Source organism: Temnothorax longispinosus, chromosome 1, assembly GCF_030848805.1.
Source record: "Temnothorax longispinosus isolate EJ_2023e chromosome 1, Tlon_JGU_v1, whole genome shotgun sequence".
Lineage (NCBI taxonomy): Eukaryota > Metazoa > Arthropoda > Insecta > Hymenoptera > Formicidae > Temnothorax > Temnothorax longispinosus.
The window spans coordinates 27486570-27509192 of record NC_092358.1 but is presented as its reverse complement, the minus strand read 5'-3'; the positions used below and the strand labels follow the sequence as shown (position 1 = coordinate 27509192).

The following is a 22623-nucleotide window of genomic DNA, read 5'->3' as shown; positions in this document are numbered from 1 at the left end:
CGGTCGTCGCGCGGAGGTTCTTAAACCCGGTGACGCGTCCGCCCGACTTCCGTCGTGAGCAAGGAAAGCGAGATACGCGAGGTTACGTTTCCCATGGCTTGATAAACAGAGGACGCGGAACGAAAAAGGCGAGGCACCTCCTCCGCCGACGTCGCCGCCGGAAACGCTCGTTTTCCAGCGGAGATAGCAAATATCTGCGTTGCGCGCGAGCTAGTACAGTAGATACTAACCGTGGATATAGCGCTCTCTCTCTCTCTCACTCTCGGGCCGCGGGTCGGCGTTCCCTTAAATAAGGGCGTCGAGATAGCGTGACGAAGGTGCTGGTACCCGGCGCGTAATCGGTCTGCGTGTGTGGTTTTAAGCAGATAATAGTGCCGTTACGACTTTGTTACACTGTTTGCGCATTTGCGCTCGAAAGGGTGAGAGAAAGAGAGAGAGAGAGAGAGAGAGAGAAAGAGCGCAATAGAGAGTGAGGAGGGGCGTGCACCACTCGTGAGAATTTACCTCGCGGTAATTTGCCGCTTGCCATTCCGGTCCATGATCTGGTACCGGTCCTCAATCACGTGTCGCACGCACTCGGAGTTTCTCATATGCCGCGTGCATTTCGGCAGGACTTTGCGACGGATGAGGACACGCCCGATTTAACTATTAAATAATATTTTGTAGACAAAGAAAAATCAATATATCATTATAGGAGACGCTCGTCATCGACGTAAGACGCGTCATTAGCGACAAATCTGACTAACTGTCACTGTTACGTGGAATGCGTGCACGCGAGGTGGAACGAGAGAAAATGAAATGCCCGATTGAAATATGAGTATATACGCGTCCTCCTCTCGTCGAGCTGCAATTTCATCGACAGACGAACGAGGCCATCGTCCAAACGAAACGACGGCAGCGGTTCGCGCCGGTGTATCCATCTGTCATCCATCGACAAGGGCGAGCGTGATGAGTAGGGAATAATTTATTACGACCACAGAGTGCATCTCTTTCCAGCTGTGCATTGCGCGTCCATTCGAGCCCATTATCGCGTCCAAGGGCTCGTTTATGTATCGCAGAAGGTAGCAGCATCTGCGATGCCGTTCTGGTCACGCAAGCCGAGCGACAACCACGGCGACAGGGACGACGTAGTCGCGCGGGATGAATTCTGACGCGAGCGCGCAGAAGGCGTGATTTATAATTCATGTTGGTCATCCACGCGTTAGTTCGAGCTTAGTATTTCTTGATACGGAATTTCCGACTTTTCGTCCGCACGTTTGATCCTTTCTCGGTTGAATATCTATTTTTAACAATTTCGCGAAGAGATCAAACTGAACTGTACTGGAAGTGTATTGGAGGTATTATTATAAACTTTGGAGAAGCTAACAGATATCTGCACGATTTTATTAAACAATTATAAACGGAGCAAAAAATACATTGATAATAAAAATATTGCGTAACTATACTGTAAAATAAAATTGATTATGGAAAAGGATCTTTTTATGCTAATTCGTTTTGAAAAAAGGTATTGGGAGATACAAGCATTGTGCAAGTATATGTGAGTATATTCGCGTTCGCGCAAATGTTAACGCATACAGCGCTTGTTATTATTATCGTAATTTATTGGATTTCGATACGAGGCCTAAGTATGCGATCGATTAAGAGCTTTTCCCGATCGGTGGTCCTTGGTCTCTCTCTCTCTTTTTCTTGCTCGCTTTTACTTTCAATTTATTTTTGCTTGTAACGCGGTTTATGTTCGAGTTCCTCTCTATCAGCCCGGTATCGGTTTACTCGGGCGGCTCTCCTTGTAAACAGGCATGCAACATCGACTCGAGATTCTTTTGTATGAGCTCGGCTACAGGCACGCGAATTGTACAGAGTGTTGCAAAAGCATTTGTTCGCAGGTTAAACATTTGATGAAAACACAACTGAGAATATCTTTAAAGATATAATAAAATAGGAAAAAAAGTGTTATCTTTCTTTTTTTCTCTGTTTTATTTATAATTTTTTCTTAAAAATTTTTTGATACGTTAAGATTTAAGTAATGCTAAATTTTTTTACATTACGATTGCATACTTAAATTATATGTTTTACATCACGTAACTCAGATTGTAATTTAAATGTAAACTTAATGAAATTCTTGATTATCTCCCCATGCGGGAACTGATTTCGGAAAGCGCTGTACCTTTGTGTGCACATGCATAACTCTTTATCTGTGAGCAGAGCTTTGATACGGACTCGTCAGGGGCTCAGGTGACCAACACGGGAGTGACCAACCGGCTGGTAGATCTCTTTAGCATTTCTCCTTAACGATAACCGCAAGTCGAGATGACAAACGTAAATGCGAGGAGTTCTCCTCTTTCTCCTTTAGGGGGGTTTACTTCGATTATTCATACCATCTTCTCCCTTTCCACGCCCGTATAATCGCGTTTCCCTACTACTTGGCGAACTACTTGGGCGCACGAGAATGTGCCTGAATTATGCACGCACGAATTACTCCGCCTCGCGCCGAGATCCCTTCGACTTCAAAAGTGTTCGGAAACTAGTTACGGCCGTTTTGCGCGACTTTCGATTTTTTTTTTACGAGTCGTCCGTAATCCTGGTTTATCGCGAAACAACGTGGATCGCGGGCGCAAAAATTATATTATTATCGAAATTTGCGAAGTTTAACTTTGCGTGTATAGGCATCGAGTTACGTTGAGCGTTTCCTTTCGTGCGCTCACAAAGTGAACGCCACAGGAGATACCACTTTGCGCGGTTCTAAACTTGCAATTTTATCTCGGACACGAAATCTGCTAAGGTAAGTTTGAAAGAAGTTACGCGATTTAATATCCTGATACGTCGCAAATTCCTCGCTCTGATAACGACAGACTCAAAGCAATCACTTAGACATCCCATTAGCGTATAGTATTCAGAAGTCTCTCGGGAGTATATCTTCAACGTAAGACTCGCGCTGACATCGTCAGACCAGCGATTAGTAACTGTATCTGAATTCATGTACTTTCTTAAGCAAACGAGGCGTGCAGAGCCCACCCCATTAACGGGTCGCGAATCACGGTAGTTGATCTCGCTGCACGGTACATACGCCGCGCTTATCCCGTGCATCTTGATGTAGCGCGAAGCGAGTCTCGGGTGACCAGCCAACATGAGACTCGATGTGCTTCGTAGATTTCGCACCCGCACATTCTTACAGTCGAGATAACCTCGACGCTGATGTCATCCGGCCGCAGATGCGAAATTTACCGTCTCGAACCCGCCGTCCGACCGTTTCCTTGATAATACGCCCTGATAGGAGATCTTCCAGACACAATAAAACCTGTCGCGCGCAGGTTTGCATCACGAGAACGCGGCACTTACTTTTATCATTGCTAAATAAGCGTGACGTTATTCAGACAGATTCTTCATTACGTCTCATCTCCGACTGTTTGATAAGAAACGACGAATCATACTTGTTCAACGTCGTTTAATTATAGGGATGACTTGCGTCTCGTAATTGCGTCCTCGCAGAAAATTATTTCGAATTTATTTTCATACATTTGCCAATTGTACGGAAATTAGGAATTGAGAGTTGAGAATTTCAACTGTAACTCGCAAGATGAGAAAACTGCCTCCCTGAGAGAGCGATCCTTGATAATTTTATCTTTCCATCGTGTGTGTACACAATGCGAAAGGTATTCGCTGTTAAATATTTACCAATGAGTTTAATTGGAATGATAATCCAGTCCAAACGACGCTGTGAAAGAGGAGGGCCGTTAAATCAATCATGATCCGGTTTCCGAGGCACAAAGATTAACACGTCTCTCGCTCGCTCGGCGCGGATCAGCCCGACACGCGCAAACGAGAGATTATGCTTAGAACGCCTCGCGTTCCAGGCAGCAGCGGTGAAAGAGGCTCTCGCGTTCTCGAAATACAGCTGATCGACGAGCGGTCGTTGGTAAGACAAACAGAGACAGGTATGTGGGAGGAGGCTTTGGACGCGAGAGTCGAGACAGGAAGAAGACGAAGACGAAGAAGACGAAGAAGAGAATGAAGAGGAGAAAGAGGAGAAGAAGGCGTAACGCCCGGCCTCTTTCGCTCGTCGCGTCGCGCTCGCTCGTCTCTGCTCGTCCCTGCTCGTCGCGCGCGCGCGCGTTCCTCCACGCATTATGTACGACCGAACTCGGTGGTCTCGGGTTCCTGAGAACCACGAGAGGCCTCATAACTCCGGGACCCCGTGCCACACCTTTCGCACGGCTTTGAAGTCCTCAGCCGGCGCGCGAGTGCCGGCCTAGCCCGAATGCGCTCTTTCTCGAATCGTCCCCGCGCGGAACGGGGCCGCGATTATGCGGCGGAACCGGCGGCGCCTGGGGATTTATCGAAGCTGTGTCACCGAGAACGAGAGACTTATTGTTAGCTAAGCTCAACCCGTCTTCTTTCGCATGTGTGTGCCTTTCTTTCGGCCGCGGATAATGACGCGAGACGTGGGAGTGTGGAACGTGACCTGGTCGCCGCATCGTTTTACCATAATCTTAGTTCTTTCCGACGCTACGCAAATACAAAACGTGTTGTACCGGTATAATGGAAGAGCGAATGTGATATTTAATGACAGCGCAGAGTAGAGCTCTCGCTATTGTGCATTTTTATAACGCTATGAAAAAATGTGTTCTATTTTCTAAATCTACAAACTATTAATATATTAATCCGAAATAGAAATTTATAAATTATATTGAAATAACAATGCATGAATATTAATTTATAATTTATAATATTACGCTATTACAGAGAAAGATTTATAATATATGTAAATTATAATAGAATTAATGAGATTAAGGAAAAAAGTTATATTTTATCGCATTTCGGCATGATATTCTTCTTAATATTCCATTCGCGTAAAAAGATACGGAAGTTCCGATATAATCACATTTGTAAATAAATTCGACGTTTCATACAACTTTCCCTCATGTGACTTAGCATATCATCGCCGCGGGCCTTTCGATCATTACGCCTTTGAAATGATAGACCTCAGCTACGATAAATCATCGTGAAATTGTGATAGCAAACGACACGGATACATACACGTACACACCTCGCGTTTCGAGCCATTATTAAACAATCTTAGCCACAGCGGTGCGCACTCGATATACCCGGGCCACACCTTTCGCACGGTTTTGAAGTCTGACCTCCCGATCTAATGCATGGAAAGTGCAAAGCGATCCTCCGGTAGATCTTGCGGGCAATTTGAAGACCGTTCTCTCTTTTCCGAGCCGAGTCGAGCCGAGCGTCCGAGACCGACGCAGATCCCGAGATAGGATCGAACTTGTCGATTGAAACGCGCCCGCGCCGCGCGCTAGGAAAAACGGTACCACCGATTCACGCGTAAAGGTGATCGCCAATATTTCATAATCTAGTCTCAGCCTCGTCGATTTCTATTACGTGAGAGGTTTAAGGCCGCCCGGTCGTCGATTTATCCGTTCGATATACATGATAAACGATCGTGAAATCTTTGCGCCAAGTCGCTCCGATCTAATCTTCCGATCGTTAATTTTTAACCCTTGAACGCGAGCGTATTTTATTACTCGCGACATCGAGGGGCATTTTATTTCGCTTCGCGAGTAAATTTTCATCACCAAGGAATCTTCGCATAATTGTACTCTTTTGTGTTATTACGTAATAACTCGTTACGGATAGGATAATAAAATTGTTAATATCAGGTGGATCAGAGTGGATTTCTGCAGATCACTTAAAAAGGGAATGCAGTTAGAAAAGAAAGTCGCGTCTTGCAAATTTTTGGTCTGAGAATCGTCAATAAAGGTGGAGATAACGCGGAGGGACAAGCCCTTCCTTAAAATAATGTATGGTTGCGTCCCCGTCTTCTCTGGACGTAAGCCTCTAATTTCCACTGTGATCACTCGGCATATCGAGCCTCTCGCGCTCATTAAGAATTCACGAGGAGGTACGGATTATAAGGACCCTCCTGTACGTGAACACCTGGTATCAATTCGCGAAATGGAACTCAAATCGCTCGGCGAAGGAACGCGCAGCATCGAAGGAAAGATTGAAGAAAATCTCTAGTAATCACGACGAAGATGAAGGGCAGGTGAACGGGAAAAAGGGAATGGAATTGACGAGCGAGCGGTACTCCATTTTGTTCGTAATTGAGAAGATCTTGCTTATAATTGAAGTATACCTTTTATTGGATAGTTTTATAACGAAACTGCTGATTTTTCCTGCATTATTATAGGAAAAAAACTATACGATTTGGATCAATTAAAATACTCGGAATAATGCATCATAGACTTATTTAATATTAAAAATAAAAATTTTGTTAATTTAGCCTTTGAAATAAATATATACGTAGATGGCAAAATCACGCTTAAACTTAAATAAACTTTTGTTTCAACGAAAAAGATTCTAATATTAGGCGAGTTAATAATAATTAAAATATCTATAATAATAACCGATTGTAAAAAAAATAATTCCCGGATGAGAAAGTCGAGCACGGTATCCTCCTAAGCACGCTCCTAAGAATCATAATCAACATCTAAATCAAAGGAGAAACTATCGTTTGCGGAACTGTGTAATTTAATTTTATCTCGTATCTCAGCTAAAACCTTTCTAAGAAAATTGTATAGCGATACCTGCTTTATTAATTATTGATGCTGTGCAATCGATCATTATGGAGAACTGGATCACCACTACTCGGGATTATGCAAATAGCAGCGCTTTCCCGACGCGAAAAAAGGAAGCGAGTATCTCGAAGTATACTTCTCACGAGCGTCGTAAAAGGGTAGACGATGCGTGACGCCCGCTCGTTAATTATAATGCGACGTGCGCGCGGTTTTTAGATAAGATTGGAGAGGACCTGTAAAGAGAGCAATGGGATATCGATTACCCACTGTCCATCGATAATCCCGATGTATCGAGGGGGGAGGCTGCTGTGCACGCGAGCACCTGGTATCGTCGCGAGATGCGTATAAGATTAAGGATCGACTGACCGGTGGTTTCAAAGGAAAGGGGGGGGGAAGAACGAGTAAGGTTGCAGAGCGGAGCAGGGGAATGAAGGTCACGTAAGAGGGGCAGTTGATCGTCCTTTATGCAGATGAAGAGGAGCGATAAGATGGAGCGCGGACGCATACACGCGAGAAAGAATGAGAGAAACGCCTCCCTACCGGAACCAAAAAGTCTTTCGAGTAATTGCAACGCGTCGTTGGCCGGCCGGGCGGTTACGCGCGAGGAATGCAACCCTGAGGAACGGAGCCGCGCGTCGCCCGGAGGATACGTCCCTTGAACATGCGAAGACATTGAATACGATCGAGATTGCGCGCACCGATTTTCTCGCCCTTCTTCCTTCAGTTCCTCCCCGCCTAGCCTACTGTCATATTAATGGCGCCCATTAGAGGCGGAAATTACGCTTCAAGATAAATTAATGTTACGTATGCGAGCGTTATTATGCTGGGCGGTATATGTATCGGCCGGGCAGAATTCCCCTGGAATCTGGAAGAAATTTTATTAAGGTTTCCTTAGCAAAGGCGTAACTCGATTTAATTCGCGATAACTTTTAACTTCAACGTTGCTTCTTTTTGTAAATCTCTGAATTTCTAGAAGAGATCCTTTTGCTGAAATATAATTCACCGGTCAAGAAGTAGATCTGTTCAGCTCCAATTTTTTGAGGGATAATTTCTTTTTTGTAAAAGATCTAATTTTAGCGAACTCTCCGTCGAGAATATCACGGAGAACCGCAAAAGGATCGAGACGAGCGCTCGATTGCCGCTTGATCGCTGCGAGTGCATTAATCGCGCAGATCGCCGGGAAATAACACGTGTGTACAAAGGTATACGCGTATAGATGCTGCCGAGGAGGGTTTGTGGGAAAAACTTGATCCCACTTCCGTCGTTCGTGGCCCTTAATGAAAGGGACATAAGCGCGGCCGCCGTTTCTTATTCGGTCTGCCTTTTGTTTCTTTTGCCGCGCGGCATACATCGCGCCCGAGGCTTTCATGCCATCACGTTAATTATCTATCGGCCAATTAATAACATCCGGAATCTAGGCGCTTGTAGAAAGAGTTAAAGAGCGCGCTCTTTTGGTTCGTTTTACTCCGACAATCAAGAAAGTTGTGCAATACGTTTCGCTTTGAATTACAATCATTCCTCTGCGTCAATCGCGCAATTAATGATTTAATATAAAAATCTCAAAAAAAAGAAAATCCTGCAATGTTGTGGCAACACACCTCCTTGAGGCTAAATAAGGAATACGGGGCTGTTTGTTATTATCTGTTTGCATCGTTAAAGCTCGCTCTACCTACGCAGCGCGTCGACTAACGTTTAATTATTTAATCAACGCGGCTCTTTCTATTTCCTACCTACTTCACGTTCTGACAAACACTGTCACTTTGATTACGCGTTTGCGACACGCTCCAATCACTTTTTGCACGCGCGCGCAGATCGCTTGCCTTATGCGTTATACGCGCGCTATGCGTTTCCTCGGGCGCGGAATATCTCTCGCCGGCGCGATATCGTTTAGCGCGAGGGGGTTAATTATAGTCCGCGGGACAATAATAACCGGGATGGATACGTTTTATTCGTCGTGTACGTGAATCTCTCGTCTTCTTTTTCGACCAGGTTTTTCAAACCGCCACCTATTACAATGTTGCACGGCCCATCGGGCGAACCGAAGGATGTTCGCGCCGTTCGCGGTTCAGCGAGTCGCACAAAGGACGGGGACGCAACGTGCATACGCACAATGGTCCTCGTTAATAATCACCGTGGCGCGGACTGCGAGAGCTCCGATCGCGGTTTGCCCTCCATTATGCTGCGGATCGCCGGGTGAAGTAATTTACCTGGCGCTTTTTGCGCGAACATTGGTTGTAACGAGAAAGACGGTGGAAAGAGCGGCCGCCGCGCCGCGCCGCACCAATTGACCGACCGACCACAACACGGTTTGCTCGACTACCAAATGTAACACCGACTGTTTTTCAATCAGCGCCCCGTGGTGTTTCACGGGTGTGCTCTAGACAGGTCGCGAGACATCGCAAAACACACTTTCGCGAGCACCGAGATTTTTGAGGTCGTGGGAAGGCGGATTCTTCTGCAATCTCGATTATTTTATTAAACCTTCAATCCATAAAATTTTGCTATTTGGAAGCGAGAAATTTTTAAATTGCTCGAACATTAAGAGAACAAAGTAGGTGTATATGTATTTTTAATTCTCAGATTCGCTGGGAAGAAATGATAGAAATTAACACTTTTGAATATAATTTTATGTCTTCTGGCGCATTAGTTGGATTAGATGTAACTTATGTATCTTTTGCACGTATAAAAAGGAAGAAGCGAGTAATATTATTCTTTGCATTCGCCATGTCAGATGATCCCACCTGTCATCGTTGCACCTGTCTCTCGGGAGTACTTACAATTAGTGGTAACGTTAATGACCTTTCACGGGCTGCTGAATGCATGACATGCGGGTGGCAGAGCACGAATTTGTTGTAGTTACAGTACTGCATGCCACAACTCTTTACATCGCGGCGTTGTTTTTGTTAGATATCGTTCTTTCAATATGTATATTTAAATTTCTCGTAATTAAATTTAACACGCGTGTAATTATCCGTGATTGCAATTTTAATGATTTAACATAAAATATTTTCTAGGAGTTTCTTTTTTTTTATTTCGAGCACCTCGGGATAATGCTTTATGACTATATTTACTGAACATAACTGTTTATTATCCTTAAAGAAATCATCAGTATTGTGGTAATCGAAAGTGCCTTCGTAAATGCAGCGTTTGAATGCAGAATTTTCGATTATCTTTCACCTGTCGATGTTGAAATGCGCGTGACACAGTCTAACGTCAATTTGCCGCTGGAATGATTTGAAGCATTATTTGTGACCAGTCGTGGACTGCATGCAGCTGTATAGTCACGGACGATTTATTTTTTTATTTACTCAAGCGTTCGTACGAGACTCGTTATGAACTTGTAGCTCCGGTTTGAAGGTCATCTACGATATAAAAATTAATTGAGGAATCCGTTATGCCGCCGGTATTAAGGCCGTTCCCACGCCCCCTCATCATTCACGAGAATTCGTTACATTTCACTCGGTTAATTGTTCATTTATCCCACAATAATTTGCTTTAATAAATATGCAGCCTTTGTAGATAATCAATCTACAACTTAAAGCACTATATTGTGGTGTATTTTTATAATTGTTTTAATTTTAAAAAACATTATATTTTTATAATTAGTCTAAGAGAATGTATATTTAAAATCATAATTTATGATATTTTATGTGATTAAAATGATAAAATCAAGAATTCCTTTAAGATTTATTTTTGACAAGTTCAAAATAAATGAAATGTAACAAATTATAAAATCTTTCTCGTCAAGACTGACTCGTCATTTGCCTCTTCCGCGAAAACTCGGCAGTTTGCACAACCAGGCTCTAATAGAGACTCATCCTCTTCCTTTCAGACGGCACTGTGATCACGAGCGAGGTCCTTCAAGGCTACGACCCTCAGTTCATGGTGGGCTGTTACTTTCCTGCGGAATTCCAGGGCGAATTCGTGACGCAGGTGAGCGGAAAGGGCATGGCGAACGAGCCCATTCAGTATTCCACCATTAACATCACCTTCAACGCGATACCGGTGTGGGGCTACTGCCACAAGAGGGTCGGCGATAATGTGCTGCTAATGGACAGGTCAGTTAACTCAACGAAACACGGACATTTCCTGCATCGAGGAAAGTGTCGGTTCCACTTGTTAGCGTTTAATACGCGAGCGATTAGAGAAGTCGTGTCCGCAAACGGTTCTTTTGCGCTACATGCAGGAACTGTGATTAAATCGTGAGAATGGGGGTAGCAAGAGCGTATTTTTTTAAATTGAACTTTTCTTTGATGCAAAGTTTAACTTTTTTTTTTATTTAACATGGGAGAGATATGTAATTAACATATCAGACTTTAAGAGCGTAAACGTTTAAAAACGTTTAATTTAAGACTTAGTTACACAAGTATCAGATGACTGAATTTTCGCAATATGCAATAAATGGCGATCTCTGATTATTTGATGTATAATTTATCTTTTACCTCCCATTACTATCTTTAGCAGCATTACTTCTTTTTTATCTGCATTTTACCGTTCAGTTTATTTGCGGCTCTCACAACTTCGATTCTGCGCCTTTTCGCACGCCCCGTATAACTGAATTATCGCTTGAGTGGCATGAGGCGATGTATTTTTTTTTCATCTTTATCAACCTCACGCGTTAAAATCTCCACGCTGAAGCGTTAAAGTCTTAAAAGCCGTGAACGGTTGTTGCGAAAGTTTACAGACGCATAAAAGTTCAAAAGCGCGGCGCCGTAAATATCAAAAGTTTTGAGTTACCGGCAACGAGATAGAACGGAGCTGGCCGGAACGTTCGGAGGGCGACGGCACCGAGGTAAGTCGAGATATACTCGACTCACAATTAAGAGTAACGGTGTATTCACAGAACGATGCACTTGCAACTAGAATGCCGTCATATCTACGGCGCTTGTCGCACATGTAAATGCAGTTAACGGGGCACAGTGTGAAACAGTGTTGAAAGAAATGCGGTACTCGTCGCTACGCGCGTGTCTAATTATGTTAAATCTCGCTCGTATAGAATCTTCTCGCATTCTTGTTAACACCTGAAGTGCTCTGGCGCGTTGCATCACCTTATAAGAGTGTCTAATGCTAACATTATATGTGAGATTTTCGAATTATGTAGCTATCATATTTCAAGAATGCGCATTTAAATAATAATAATATATATAATATACCTATGAAACTAATCTTTTTCTTTAAATGTACGGTACTTTAAATCTTATAATATATTTAAATACGATGTATTTTTAAATTTAAAGTTTTACGAGAGTGCGAATTATTTCACAATTCGATCTATAAGTCTGATATACCTACATAATTATTAAGATACATAAATTATATATAACAACAATGGCGCGCAATAATAATACCTAATTTTTGCTAAGACCCGAAATTCGACGAAACATTTAGAGTCGTAAGAAAAACGCGTGACTTTTACCGATTTCTATATAAGTCGCTCGAAGTCTAGACGGTAGAATGTCGACGGATTGTTCGCGCGTAGGGAGGGACGAGCTTTTTCTACCAAAGAGGCAAAAATTCGCCGACGAAGACGACAGTGGGATATTGTCGTCACGGGAAATGGAAAGGGTATGAAGGAGTTAAGGTTAAATTAGCCTGCCGATGTGTCTCCGGGGATGCCGCGACGTCTACGACTCGTCTGGAGCGAAAATAGCCGGCTCTTGAGACGGCACCAGACGCAGACACTCGTGTCGCGCGCGTATCGCGCGCGAGCCCGGGCTAATTTCAGAAAGAGGACGAGAGCCATGAAACGAAAAGGAAATGGCGAAACGTGCGTTCTCCTCGCCCCAAATCGGTGTAGCTTCGACATTGTACCCTTTTCGGCATTATCCAAAGGTATCTTGTAATACTGTTGGATTATTAACAATAAGTATTGAATTTGATCTAAAAACCAAAATCCGAAGAATCTGTGAGCAGTTTTGTAAAATTATTACGCTTTCTTATCAATTCGTGAGTGCTTTAATTAAACAAGATCTTGTACATGTCTATATGCAAGGTGATAATCGGGAAAAGTTGCTGAAATTAAATAATTATCATTTTGCAATAAACGGACAGAATGAAATTAATTAAACGTTATTCCGCAAAAAAACCCGTTATTTTTATTAGCACATAATGCAAAAAATTTATATTTATTGGTCTGTAAAAATGCAATATAGTATTTATCTATTTTATTCTGTCCACTTATCATTATAAAATAACAGCTGTTTCTTCAACTTTCTGATTGTTATCCTGCATTTTGGAAAGACGAATTGCAAGAAATAGTTTAAAATTGTCCCGCTTTTTAAAAAATTCGATTTTGTATGATTTCAATACTGTGTCTCACCATAGAAATCCAAAGCCCGAGATCCTCGTCGCGCCAATCGATAGCTCTCCGATACATCTGAACGCTCCACGAAGCAATGTGGGTGTTGTCCGACCAAGTATGCATAAATTGGCATACACGTGAGAGCCCACCCCTTCTTCTTCTTCTTCTTCTTCTTCTTCTTCTCTAGAGACGATCATATACTTCGCGATTCACGTTGAATCGTTAACAAGCTATCGCGCCATATTCCGAGAAATCATATCTCCGATTGTCTCGTTACTTCTCATTGTTATTATTACATTTACAATCTGGAAAATTTTTATTTCGATTCCGTTCAGCGTGATGCAATTAAGCTCATAGATTGAATCGAACAGAAACAAAGACATGAAATAAAAACAAGCGTAATAAATCGTTTGTCTTTCAATAATTGTCATATATTTTGACACGATGTGACGCGGTGCGATAATTACCATAAATCCGATCTCCTATTTGTCGCTAATTAGTTAAGTAATTCACCAATGAACGCATCGCATTATCTTTCCCGAAGGATTTATTGCAGGGACAAATTCACAAATAGAGAGTGCCATAAATTTGCTAAGGAAATGACATGTAAATGACTGTAATCAACAAACTAGTATCACTCCGAGGCGACTCGCTAATTGCTCGAGATTCGATCGCTGCTTAATTGCCCTGCATTTTTACACCTTCGTCGCGCTTAAATCGATCGCGCGGCTCTTCCCGCGACTTTTACGGAGCAGTGTCGTTACGCGTATATTTAAATGATGGCGACGTTTATACGCGCGTCCTGCGAGGATAGCCGACCAGCCCGCAGCTATTAACAATAATCGCGGTGCGCGCAATAACTTGCCGGCGTGACAAGCAACGCGCGTAAAAGCTGTAGGTATGCAGAATTCGCGTAAATTGTCTCTCTAAGCTCGCGGTAGCCCGTAATGATTTCCCTGGTGGGATCGCCGTATTTCGCATCCGCCGCAACAATTTCCTCGCGAGAATCGCCAGCGAATGCGCGATGAAATATTATATAACGGCGAGCTGGTCCGCTTAATCGGTTTCACTATAAAGGTATACCGCAGATCCAGCTTGCATAGTTAATATTGAGAGAAAGAGAGAGAGCGAGAGAGAGAAAGAGAGATGCGTTATTTAAAGCATGACTTCGCACAAAAATTACTTATATCTTACTTTAAGATCACAGATCCTGTGCATCTGTAAATACGAACTGTCTCTTTATTAAAGCGAGCGAGATAACATCTGTGAGAAGCAAGAAGGTAAAATTTAGAGCCTATTATTTTCTGTATTTATTTCCAGATTTGCAAAAATTTGTCGTTTCTCCACGAGGAAGGGGAGAAGGCGACTTTTCTTCGAAAATCGTTTATTATCTTACAGCTAGATGATGTTCCGGTTAAAAGGACACTCATGGATGTTCGTTCGTGAAGCGTCCGGTATAATGTACGCTTATGCGTGTTTCACGGCATAACAGTCGCTATGCCTATAAGAAACGGCATCGAAAGAGAATATATCGTCGCCGGGGATGTAAGCTCGTGTGAGCTATAGGGTCTCTAGTGTGAGCTGAACGGGCTCTACCTTTAGCGATCGGATAGAACACAGGGCCCATTCCTCTCTCTCTCTCTCTCTCTCTCTCTCTCTCTCTCTCTCTCTCTCTCTCTCTCTCTCTCTCTTTCGTTGCATACCATCTTCCACCATTAATCTCCGTGAAGACGGAGGAGTGACTAGCCGAAGGTGGTGTGGCCTCTCCTCCAGTTTCCATGTATCCCAACCTCCGTGTTCTCCGAGCGTCGTTGACGACGCGACGAGCGAACACTCCTCTGGGGTGTCCGCGCCGAGAGGACGACGAGTCGCACACGTTCCTCGCGCCGCGCTCAGCGCTGGCACCACACGGCGACTCATTTGTCACTCTAATTGCGTGGCGCGGGGTCCCCCGGATTCCGTCGCCGTTGACAATTGAATCGGTCATTAATGAAACTGCAACAAACGGACTCGCTCGGAAAGCTACCTCGCGAGAGAAACGACGCGACTGTCCGCGAGAAATGCCTTTTTAATGCCACCTCTAATGCGGCTATCACAATGGGATGTTAAATAACAGTTTCTTCGTGCGAAATTACATTTTCTTTTTTTTTTGTAGTATACAGTTCGTCCGTGCGACGATTTGTTGTCGCTCGTGTGAGACCAGCCGTGTGCAGTGCATGCGCCGTTATGCAAATTCGACTCGAGTGCAATACGCGATTTACATTTCGGGTCAGTGGGATATCGCGGTCGGATGACAGTTCCACGGAGAGTGAATTCCGATCGTGCGTAATTCGATATAGACGGTGCAAAATAACGTGCGGCGTTACAAACGACTGTAAAACCGAGACGCTTCCGAAGCGAGTAATAAACGATAAGGAAGACCGAGTTTATCGCGTCCTTCGCTCTTGTGTCTTAAACTTGTTTCGCGAACGGCGCGGCGCGGCCGGATTTGCATGCGGTCTGAATTGTAATTCGTTTTATGCAAATTCTGCCGCTTCGATCGCGTTACGGAACACAAAAGTTAGCGGTGGCGCGTTAATTAATAACGTTCCGCAGGCTATTTATAGCGAAATCTAAGTATAGCTTATTATCCTGATAAGTAACCAACCGATCCGGAACGTGAGATAAGACGGACACTATTATAAGAAGTAACTACATCGAAGGGGGGAGGCAAAGGTGAAAGATAAAAGATATCACGGTTGCATGAAACAGAAGTCGATGGAAAAGAAAATTAATTTCAGCGCAAACTTATACTCGACATAAATTTAAAATACACATTTCTTTTAAATAAAGTGTCTCTAACGTTTTACTATTAATTAAAGACATAGGAAGCTGAAGAATTTGCATTTTTTAAATCTTATTATTTGCTCTGTCTGCTGCATGTCGGTGAAAATAACCGGTCGGGAAATAAACGCGTTACGCATCTGATTCCCTGCTTTAACGATTCTTAAGCAATTCGCAGCAGCTGTGCCAGTGAGCGAGAAATAGAACGACACCATTAGAACGGGCGTATCGCGGCGAATACTCCGAATTCAGAGCGCGCGTGAGTTGCTCCGCGTATGGGCAAAAGCTATCGTGTGACATTCCAGTTGGCGAATAATATCTGGAGGGTTCCCGAGACCGCTGCCATGCTCTCCCGGAGCCGCTTCGCGCGAGAACGAGATCCTAATACATGTATACGGTGGAGGTCCGGTGACCACGCGACCGACGATAAACGGGCCCGCACGCCCGGCGCGTTCCCACAGGGTTGCGTAATATCGGCGTGACAGCTATTGCCTCGGAGGTACAATTATATACGCGCAGGTATGCGACGACGTTGTAAACTCACGTGCGCGGACGGGACGATCGAGAGGCACGGCAGCCGCGTCGATTCTTATCCCGGTGTCATTGCGCGCTATTCTGTGCTCACTGGGTCGGAAAATCGATCGAGATACTTATAACGTTATTATGTTAATGCGTAAGATCTTTCGCGCTCGTGTAAAGCCGCAAGAAAATAAATATATCGTATAAGGAGCGGAAGAAAATGCATTGACGGATGTAGAATTGTGGTCTCGGGATAATTTGAAATATGGAAAGCAGGTCTTCATTATGTATATAAATTAGGATCATTATATTAATTTACATATATATGTACACGTATATAAAATAAGTATGATGTGTACAAGAGCAGAGGAAAATTCATTGACAGATGCAAAATTACGTATGTCAGGATAATTTGAAATATGGATGTTAGGACTATTATATAATTAAGATGGGATCATTATATTAGTTTTTACGTGCAACACTGAACTTTGAACAACATTCCACGTCGCGTAACCCTTTATAACGCAAATATCCGCCTTCGGATGCGCGCCTATGTGGTTACCCTAATAGCTCACAATTATTTAAATCACATCTTCACTGTGACGGCTATCGTTGCGCGAATACACGGTACACACGCTAGATACTGTTGAACAAATGACTCCTCCGCAACCACTGTCATTTTCGTAATCGTGTGTGAAAAGCGAGTAGATAGCGACCATGATAGCGCGACGCGATGATAAAATGTGTGTCCCCCCTTTCTCTGCCCCCCCCCCCGTACTAGTTCCCATTATAATCTTGCACAAAAGTTGCTCGTTTCCACAAAACGAATTTTCTCAGACGATCACAACGTAAACCTTTATCTCGCTCATTCTTTCTTCTTTACTTTATTTGCTCTTCTTTTTATCTATCTTTAAATACCATCTCTTCGAAAGTCAATATTTTCGGTCAACTTCGGCGATATGCACGATGTCTTAATGGTGCGGCGACAAGTTCCAGCTGTAGATAGCTCGAAGAGTTTAAAATCGACCGAGAAAGGTTTTGACATATCGTTATTTTTTATGTCTACTTTATAGTTTTCAAAACATGCTCTCCGGCGAGATCTCTCGCGTCTCTAATTTGGTCTCGAGATATCGCGTGTCGCTTCTCCGAATCGTTGGCATCGCGCGGAACAAGAAGGTCTTTGTCCTTTTCTTTTCTCTTTTCTTTTTTGTAGTTGTCATTGTCCACTTCCTGCGCCAGGGTAAGCCGAGTGTTAAATCACGAGAGACTCGTCACGAGTGTACTAATAGTACTCTAATCGAGACGCTATCGCGTCGTTATTATACCGCTATTAGTGCTATCTTATGTCAGCGTATCTTTATTTCGTGAGAAATTCGTAAATCTCAAGGAGAGGAAGCACAAATATTAAAATGCTGATAGGAGATCAGCATTTTACGATGCCGCCTCTCATCGGCGTCGTTTGCTACGCGCGCGTCTCGCAGAGATGTCATTTCTTCGCGTCGCATCGTGTTTTTATGAAGAGACAGTAATTTTCAATTTTTACAGATATAAATTAACTTATTTTTTAATGTATCATTATTCATGGTTTTTTAGACTTCATTATTTTTTATTTATGTAATTTTGTAATAACGTAATTATTAAAGCGCGATTATCATCATCTTGTGGACGATACAGTCTATATTAACGGCGTCAGGATATGTCGTCGTTATGCCCCACAGTTAAGTTTTTCCCCGGCCGCAATTCAGCCCTTATTGATTTTCCAATTTCCCCACGGTCCCGGGATTGGCGCGGCGTAAATTCCGCAAGTAATGTTGCGTTTCCACCTGCGATTATAGGCGCGCAAGCCGACGCGGCACGGATGTTACATACATAGAATATCATACTGTGGTCGTATATCCTTTGCGATTATGATTAATCCTCAATATATATAATTCCTGGATTATAAATTGAGAAAAAATATAAACCTCGAATTTGAAAATAACAGAATTCCATTCGTCAGTCAATTTCAGATATTCTTCAGTTGTGATTTCTTCAGCGAAATCTCAACCTAGATCTTATATAATCTGGACTTAGACATATCAAGGCATTTAACGCTCATGTCTTAAAAATTGCGATAATAAAAGATGACATCAAATAAAAGGCCTTAATTCTTTTCAGTTTGCCTAGCAAAAGATGGAACGTGAGAAAACGTGCGTTATCATAGTACGTCACGTAAATTACGAAATTATAATTCTGCTAATGTAATTTATGACATTCGTTTGCTGCAGGTACGACGACAAAGATTGTATACGGTGTTTCCGGCTGCTGCGGAGATCGCGGAACGTCATTGAGGTGTTCTCGGAAGCTATCAACAAGTGTTACATATACGAGTCGGCCGCCTTGGCCTCCTGTGGCGCCCTGAACTCCACTTCAATCCTATACCGTAAGTAGAAAAGCCGGATTTCTACCGATTATTTACTCCCGAGGCAGAGACCGCGACCTATGACGTACGTACACCGAGCTAAATATAAGCCATACTTGCGATAATGAATACGACCTTATGCATAAAATGCAGGGCGATCTAGTTGGATAATCTTGCCTTTTTCCCACGCTTAAGCAAGTCGGATTATTGCTAATGCGAGACTTTTTGTATTTGCCAAGCGAACTTTGATCATATTGTATGTCTCGCTTGCTTGCCGAAGAAATGAAGCGTGAAAATATAAGTTTCTAGCGCTAACATTATTTCTATCAGACAGAGAAATAGCAAAGCAGTATTAAGAATAGATAAATGTAATATGAAACTGAAATAATGAAATAAATACAGGAAGAGATTGTAACAATAGAGATATATAAATTTTTTCGTATCATCTTCAGTACTTCTCCCATACCAAGAGATTCTTTACTTTATTTCTATTAAAAATATTCACAAAATTGGTCAAACGTGAATTATATCTGTTTATCTATCTTAATTTCTCGCGTGCTTTTTTTCTCTGCTAAAATAAATATAAGACACTCGATAGGACAACAGGGCAACGCGAGTTTGAGCGAAACAAATTACTTACTCGCATTCTTGCGCATTACTTACGCGTGAGGCGTGCGTACTCGAGGAATTCGCGGGCTTCCGGTTTATCGGACGGACGAATTACGATGTGACCTTCGCGCACGGAGGAATGAAGTTCGGCGTACTCTCCAGCAAATTAGTAGTCCTCGATAATTAGCGTTAATTGACCGCGGAGCGGTCGGGAGGAAGCAATGAGGTTTGCGTAACGACGCGGGAACAATAGGCTTCGCGTCGCGCAAAACAGAAAAAAAAACGCACGGCACGCATGTCGCGTGCAGAACGCACACGCCGCGTGAGTTTCTCACGCGCGTATCAATTAAAACGCTCTTAAGGATGATTGGGCCGTTTGCATAATCATTTATACGGACGGGGAAGGTCCGCGGTGGCGAGGACGCGCTAAATATTGAAGATTGCGCGAAACAGCAGAAATTCCATTCTCACTTGACGATGTAGGGACACCATTGACAAACGAGAAAGAAACTCGAAATTTATATATATATAATATATTATAAAATTATATTTATATATATAAATATAAAAAACTCTATACTATACAAATATTATATATATAAATTGACATTCGATATAAAATAATTTTTTACTCTGACATTTTTTCACATAGGTGAATCTCGTTGAATTTAAAAATGTAAACTGTTTTAACTTTACCGAGGATTAGTAAAATAAAGTTTTGCGCACAGGAGACATTAGCAAAGCAACTGTAAAGAATTGTAAAGTTTTACCATTTAACACTAACTTGCGCTCTTAAGACAATAAGAATTTTCGCACATTAACGCATAGCAGCGTGCACATTATTCGCGTTTTGATCGTTATTATTTCCCTAATGAAGATTACTCGATTAACGTCGATTCCTCGACTTCCGGTGCATTATCACGCGCGTTCACCTGTGGCGGCTCTCAGGAATCTGCGCACCTGTCCTCGCGACGCAATCGAGACGGCCGATCGGCGCCGAGCTTGATTCCGTTCATAATCCCGGTTTCACGCTTTGATCCGTGTCGCTGCACGCGAGAAGCTTTACGGGAACCGAAAACCCGAGCCGGTGGTCCGGCGGAAGAACGTAATCGAACGTCCGTGCGTGAAGCGTTTCAGTGATTCTCTCTCGGCGCCCTGGAAAAGGATTCAGGAACGGCCTCGGTAAAAAGGCCGGACAGACAACTGGCAATCGCCGACGTGTAAAGAATTCGCATCTGCTGAATTTGCTCACGAAAACACGCTGGTATCGATATCTTTTTCAGCCTGGAGGAAGAAGTTAAAGTTAATTGAGAAAAAAGGGTTTACTCGCAATATCGACGAACACGCGGCAATAATTACCTTCTTTCTGATTTTGAAACGATCTTTCTTTGAAGTTTTCCCAGTTTGATTCATTTTTATTCTTGTAATAACAGTAATTTCTCAAAAACGTAATTGTCAAAAGAATTTGCTTTGAAGAAAATACTCAAGAAGAATATATTTTTACTTTACTTTAATGATCAATTTTTGGATTATTATTATTGTATTATAATTATTGTGTAATAATTCGCGACGCTTTTTTATATTTCTGACAAATATTCTAGGACCGTTCGAAAATAATAGAGGAGCGTTTCGGAAGAGAGAACGCCGAGGAGATACGAAATGACTTCTTGCATTCCCATCCAATCTTTGTCGTGTTCCATTCCTGTTTCCCTTTTTTCTTTCCCTGTGGTCGTGGTACACGCAGCAACCAGTATCGTCAGGTATTCGTCGGAAGCGTGGGAGTGGCCTGCTTCCAAAAGGTCCTTGTCCTAATCGTTCTGTCGTGGTATGGTATAAGTGAGGGACGGTACGCACAATGTTCGCCAATAAAGGAAAAAGAAATATCTTGCGGGCTTTATTGTTTCGCCAAATTACATCGTGTTGTTTGGCCAACGCCAACGTCGCCATGTCGTCTGAACAATAAAAATTACAAAACGTGTGCATTTTCAATTAGATACCGATAACTTCGTATATAACGTATATAACGCATTTTAATTCTTTTTAAATATCATTCCTCAGTTATTGCGAATTTATAAAAAACGAATAATTTTATCTATATTGCAAATGTCATATTTCAAATCTTTGTAGGAGAAATGCTAAATCGAGATAAAAAATAAGAAATAAAATAATACTCTGACATATATAATGCATAATTGCTTGAACGTAATATGCAGTTGTAAAATTTCTATTTATAGGGCTATAAAAAGTACTGCAGTAACTTAGCTGACAATGAGTTACGCATCAGGTATTTTCAAGTATCCTTTTACTTCCTTCAGTTCGAAAGCAATTATGACTTATACCATTCTATTTCATGTCTCGTAAAAAAACCACAGCTTCATCTCTCTCGTAGAACTTCTAAGTTTAGAACGGCATTGTAGAGCGTATAACAGCTGAAGAAACTCGCAGTTAAGAGTTAACTCAATATCGCTTTTTCCTCGCGTCCATATCCTTTCGAGCTGTTTTGCGAGGAGTATAGCAGCGCGCGATTTGACGCGAGGCAGGTCGAAGACGAGGATGAGAGAATCACGGCCGTTCGTTCGTTTCGATCCCGGCAATATACGGCTGCTTCGCAATTACAGGAGCGGAAAGTCGAGCGGGAAGAAGCACAGAACGGACGTGTACAGCATCGTGATGACGGCGGGATTACTTGCCACGCGAAATACGGGGAAGGGGGAGAGGAGGGAATTAAATTTTGTCGAGATAAGTGGACGACAGTTAATCCCGGGTTTAAGACGGTTTGTTTAAACGCAACCGACTCTGTAATTATATGAATCGTAAATTGTCCTTATTATACGAATGGCGAGACAGCAAAATACTGAGACTTTTTACTGCGAGCACCATCCGCCTTCCTCCCTCTGCGGCAAGTACAATAAGCAGACAAAGTCTAGAGGGTCTTATGCTGCAAGGTGGTCGAGAGGAAGAACATTTCGGAAAATAAATTCTTACTGTTTTCTTTTCTTTTCTTTCATTTTCGCGAGATATATAATCATGAGAAAGCGAAAAGAGAAGAAAGGAAAGATTCTGTGAAGAAATAATATTTATTTGTAAGATTTGTTATTTTAACCGCTTTTGAAGTCCAATCATCTTTCTTTGAAGTTATTCTCTTGAGGGTGTTAAAAGAAGCTTTGAGACGAAATTGCTGGTCCGAAAAGTTGGAAAAACAAAAAAATGTTGAGATTATATTTATGTAATTATTAAATCGTTATTTCCTTTCCGTGAAAATGTCCAACATTTCCGAAGTCTCCGCCGATGCTTTCCTTTCTATTCATTTCGTATTATCGTCACGACGCGGCGAAGACGACAAAAATGATTTAAGGACGAGTGAAGAAAGCCGAAGCTTTTAG

The 22623-nt window shown here is 42.6% G+C and overlaps 2 protein-coding genes across 3 annotated transcripts in view; one reads left to right on the top strand and one right to left on the bottom strand.

Moving 5' to 3' along the window:
• Agt (O-6-alkylguanine-DNA alkyltransferase) overlaps window positions 1-22623 on the bottom strand; it is a 52107-nt gene that overhangs the window by 21748 nt on the left and 7736 nt on the right. The gene's annotated exons all lie outside the window — the stretch shown is intronic.
• Window positions 1-22623, top strand: part of LOC139822485 (uncharacterized) — a 60203-nt gene that overhangs the window by 30943 nt on the left and 6637 nt on the right. For both annotated transcript variants that reach the window (XM_071794237.1, XM_071794247.1), the window contains exons 2-3: window positions 10420-10645; window positions 18498-18652. In XM_071794237.1, the coding sequence (XP_071650338.1) occupies window positions 10420-10645; window positions 18498-18652 (381 nt within the window). The remainder of the gene's footprint in view (window positions 1-10419; window positions 10646-18497; window positions 18653-22623) is intronic.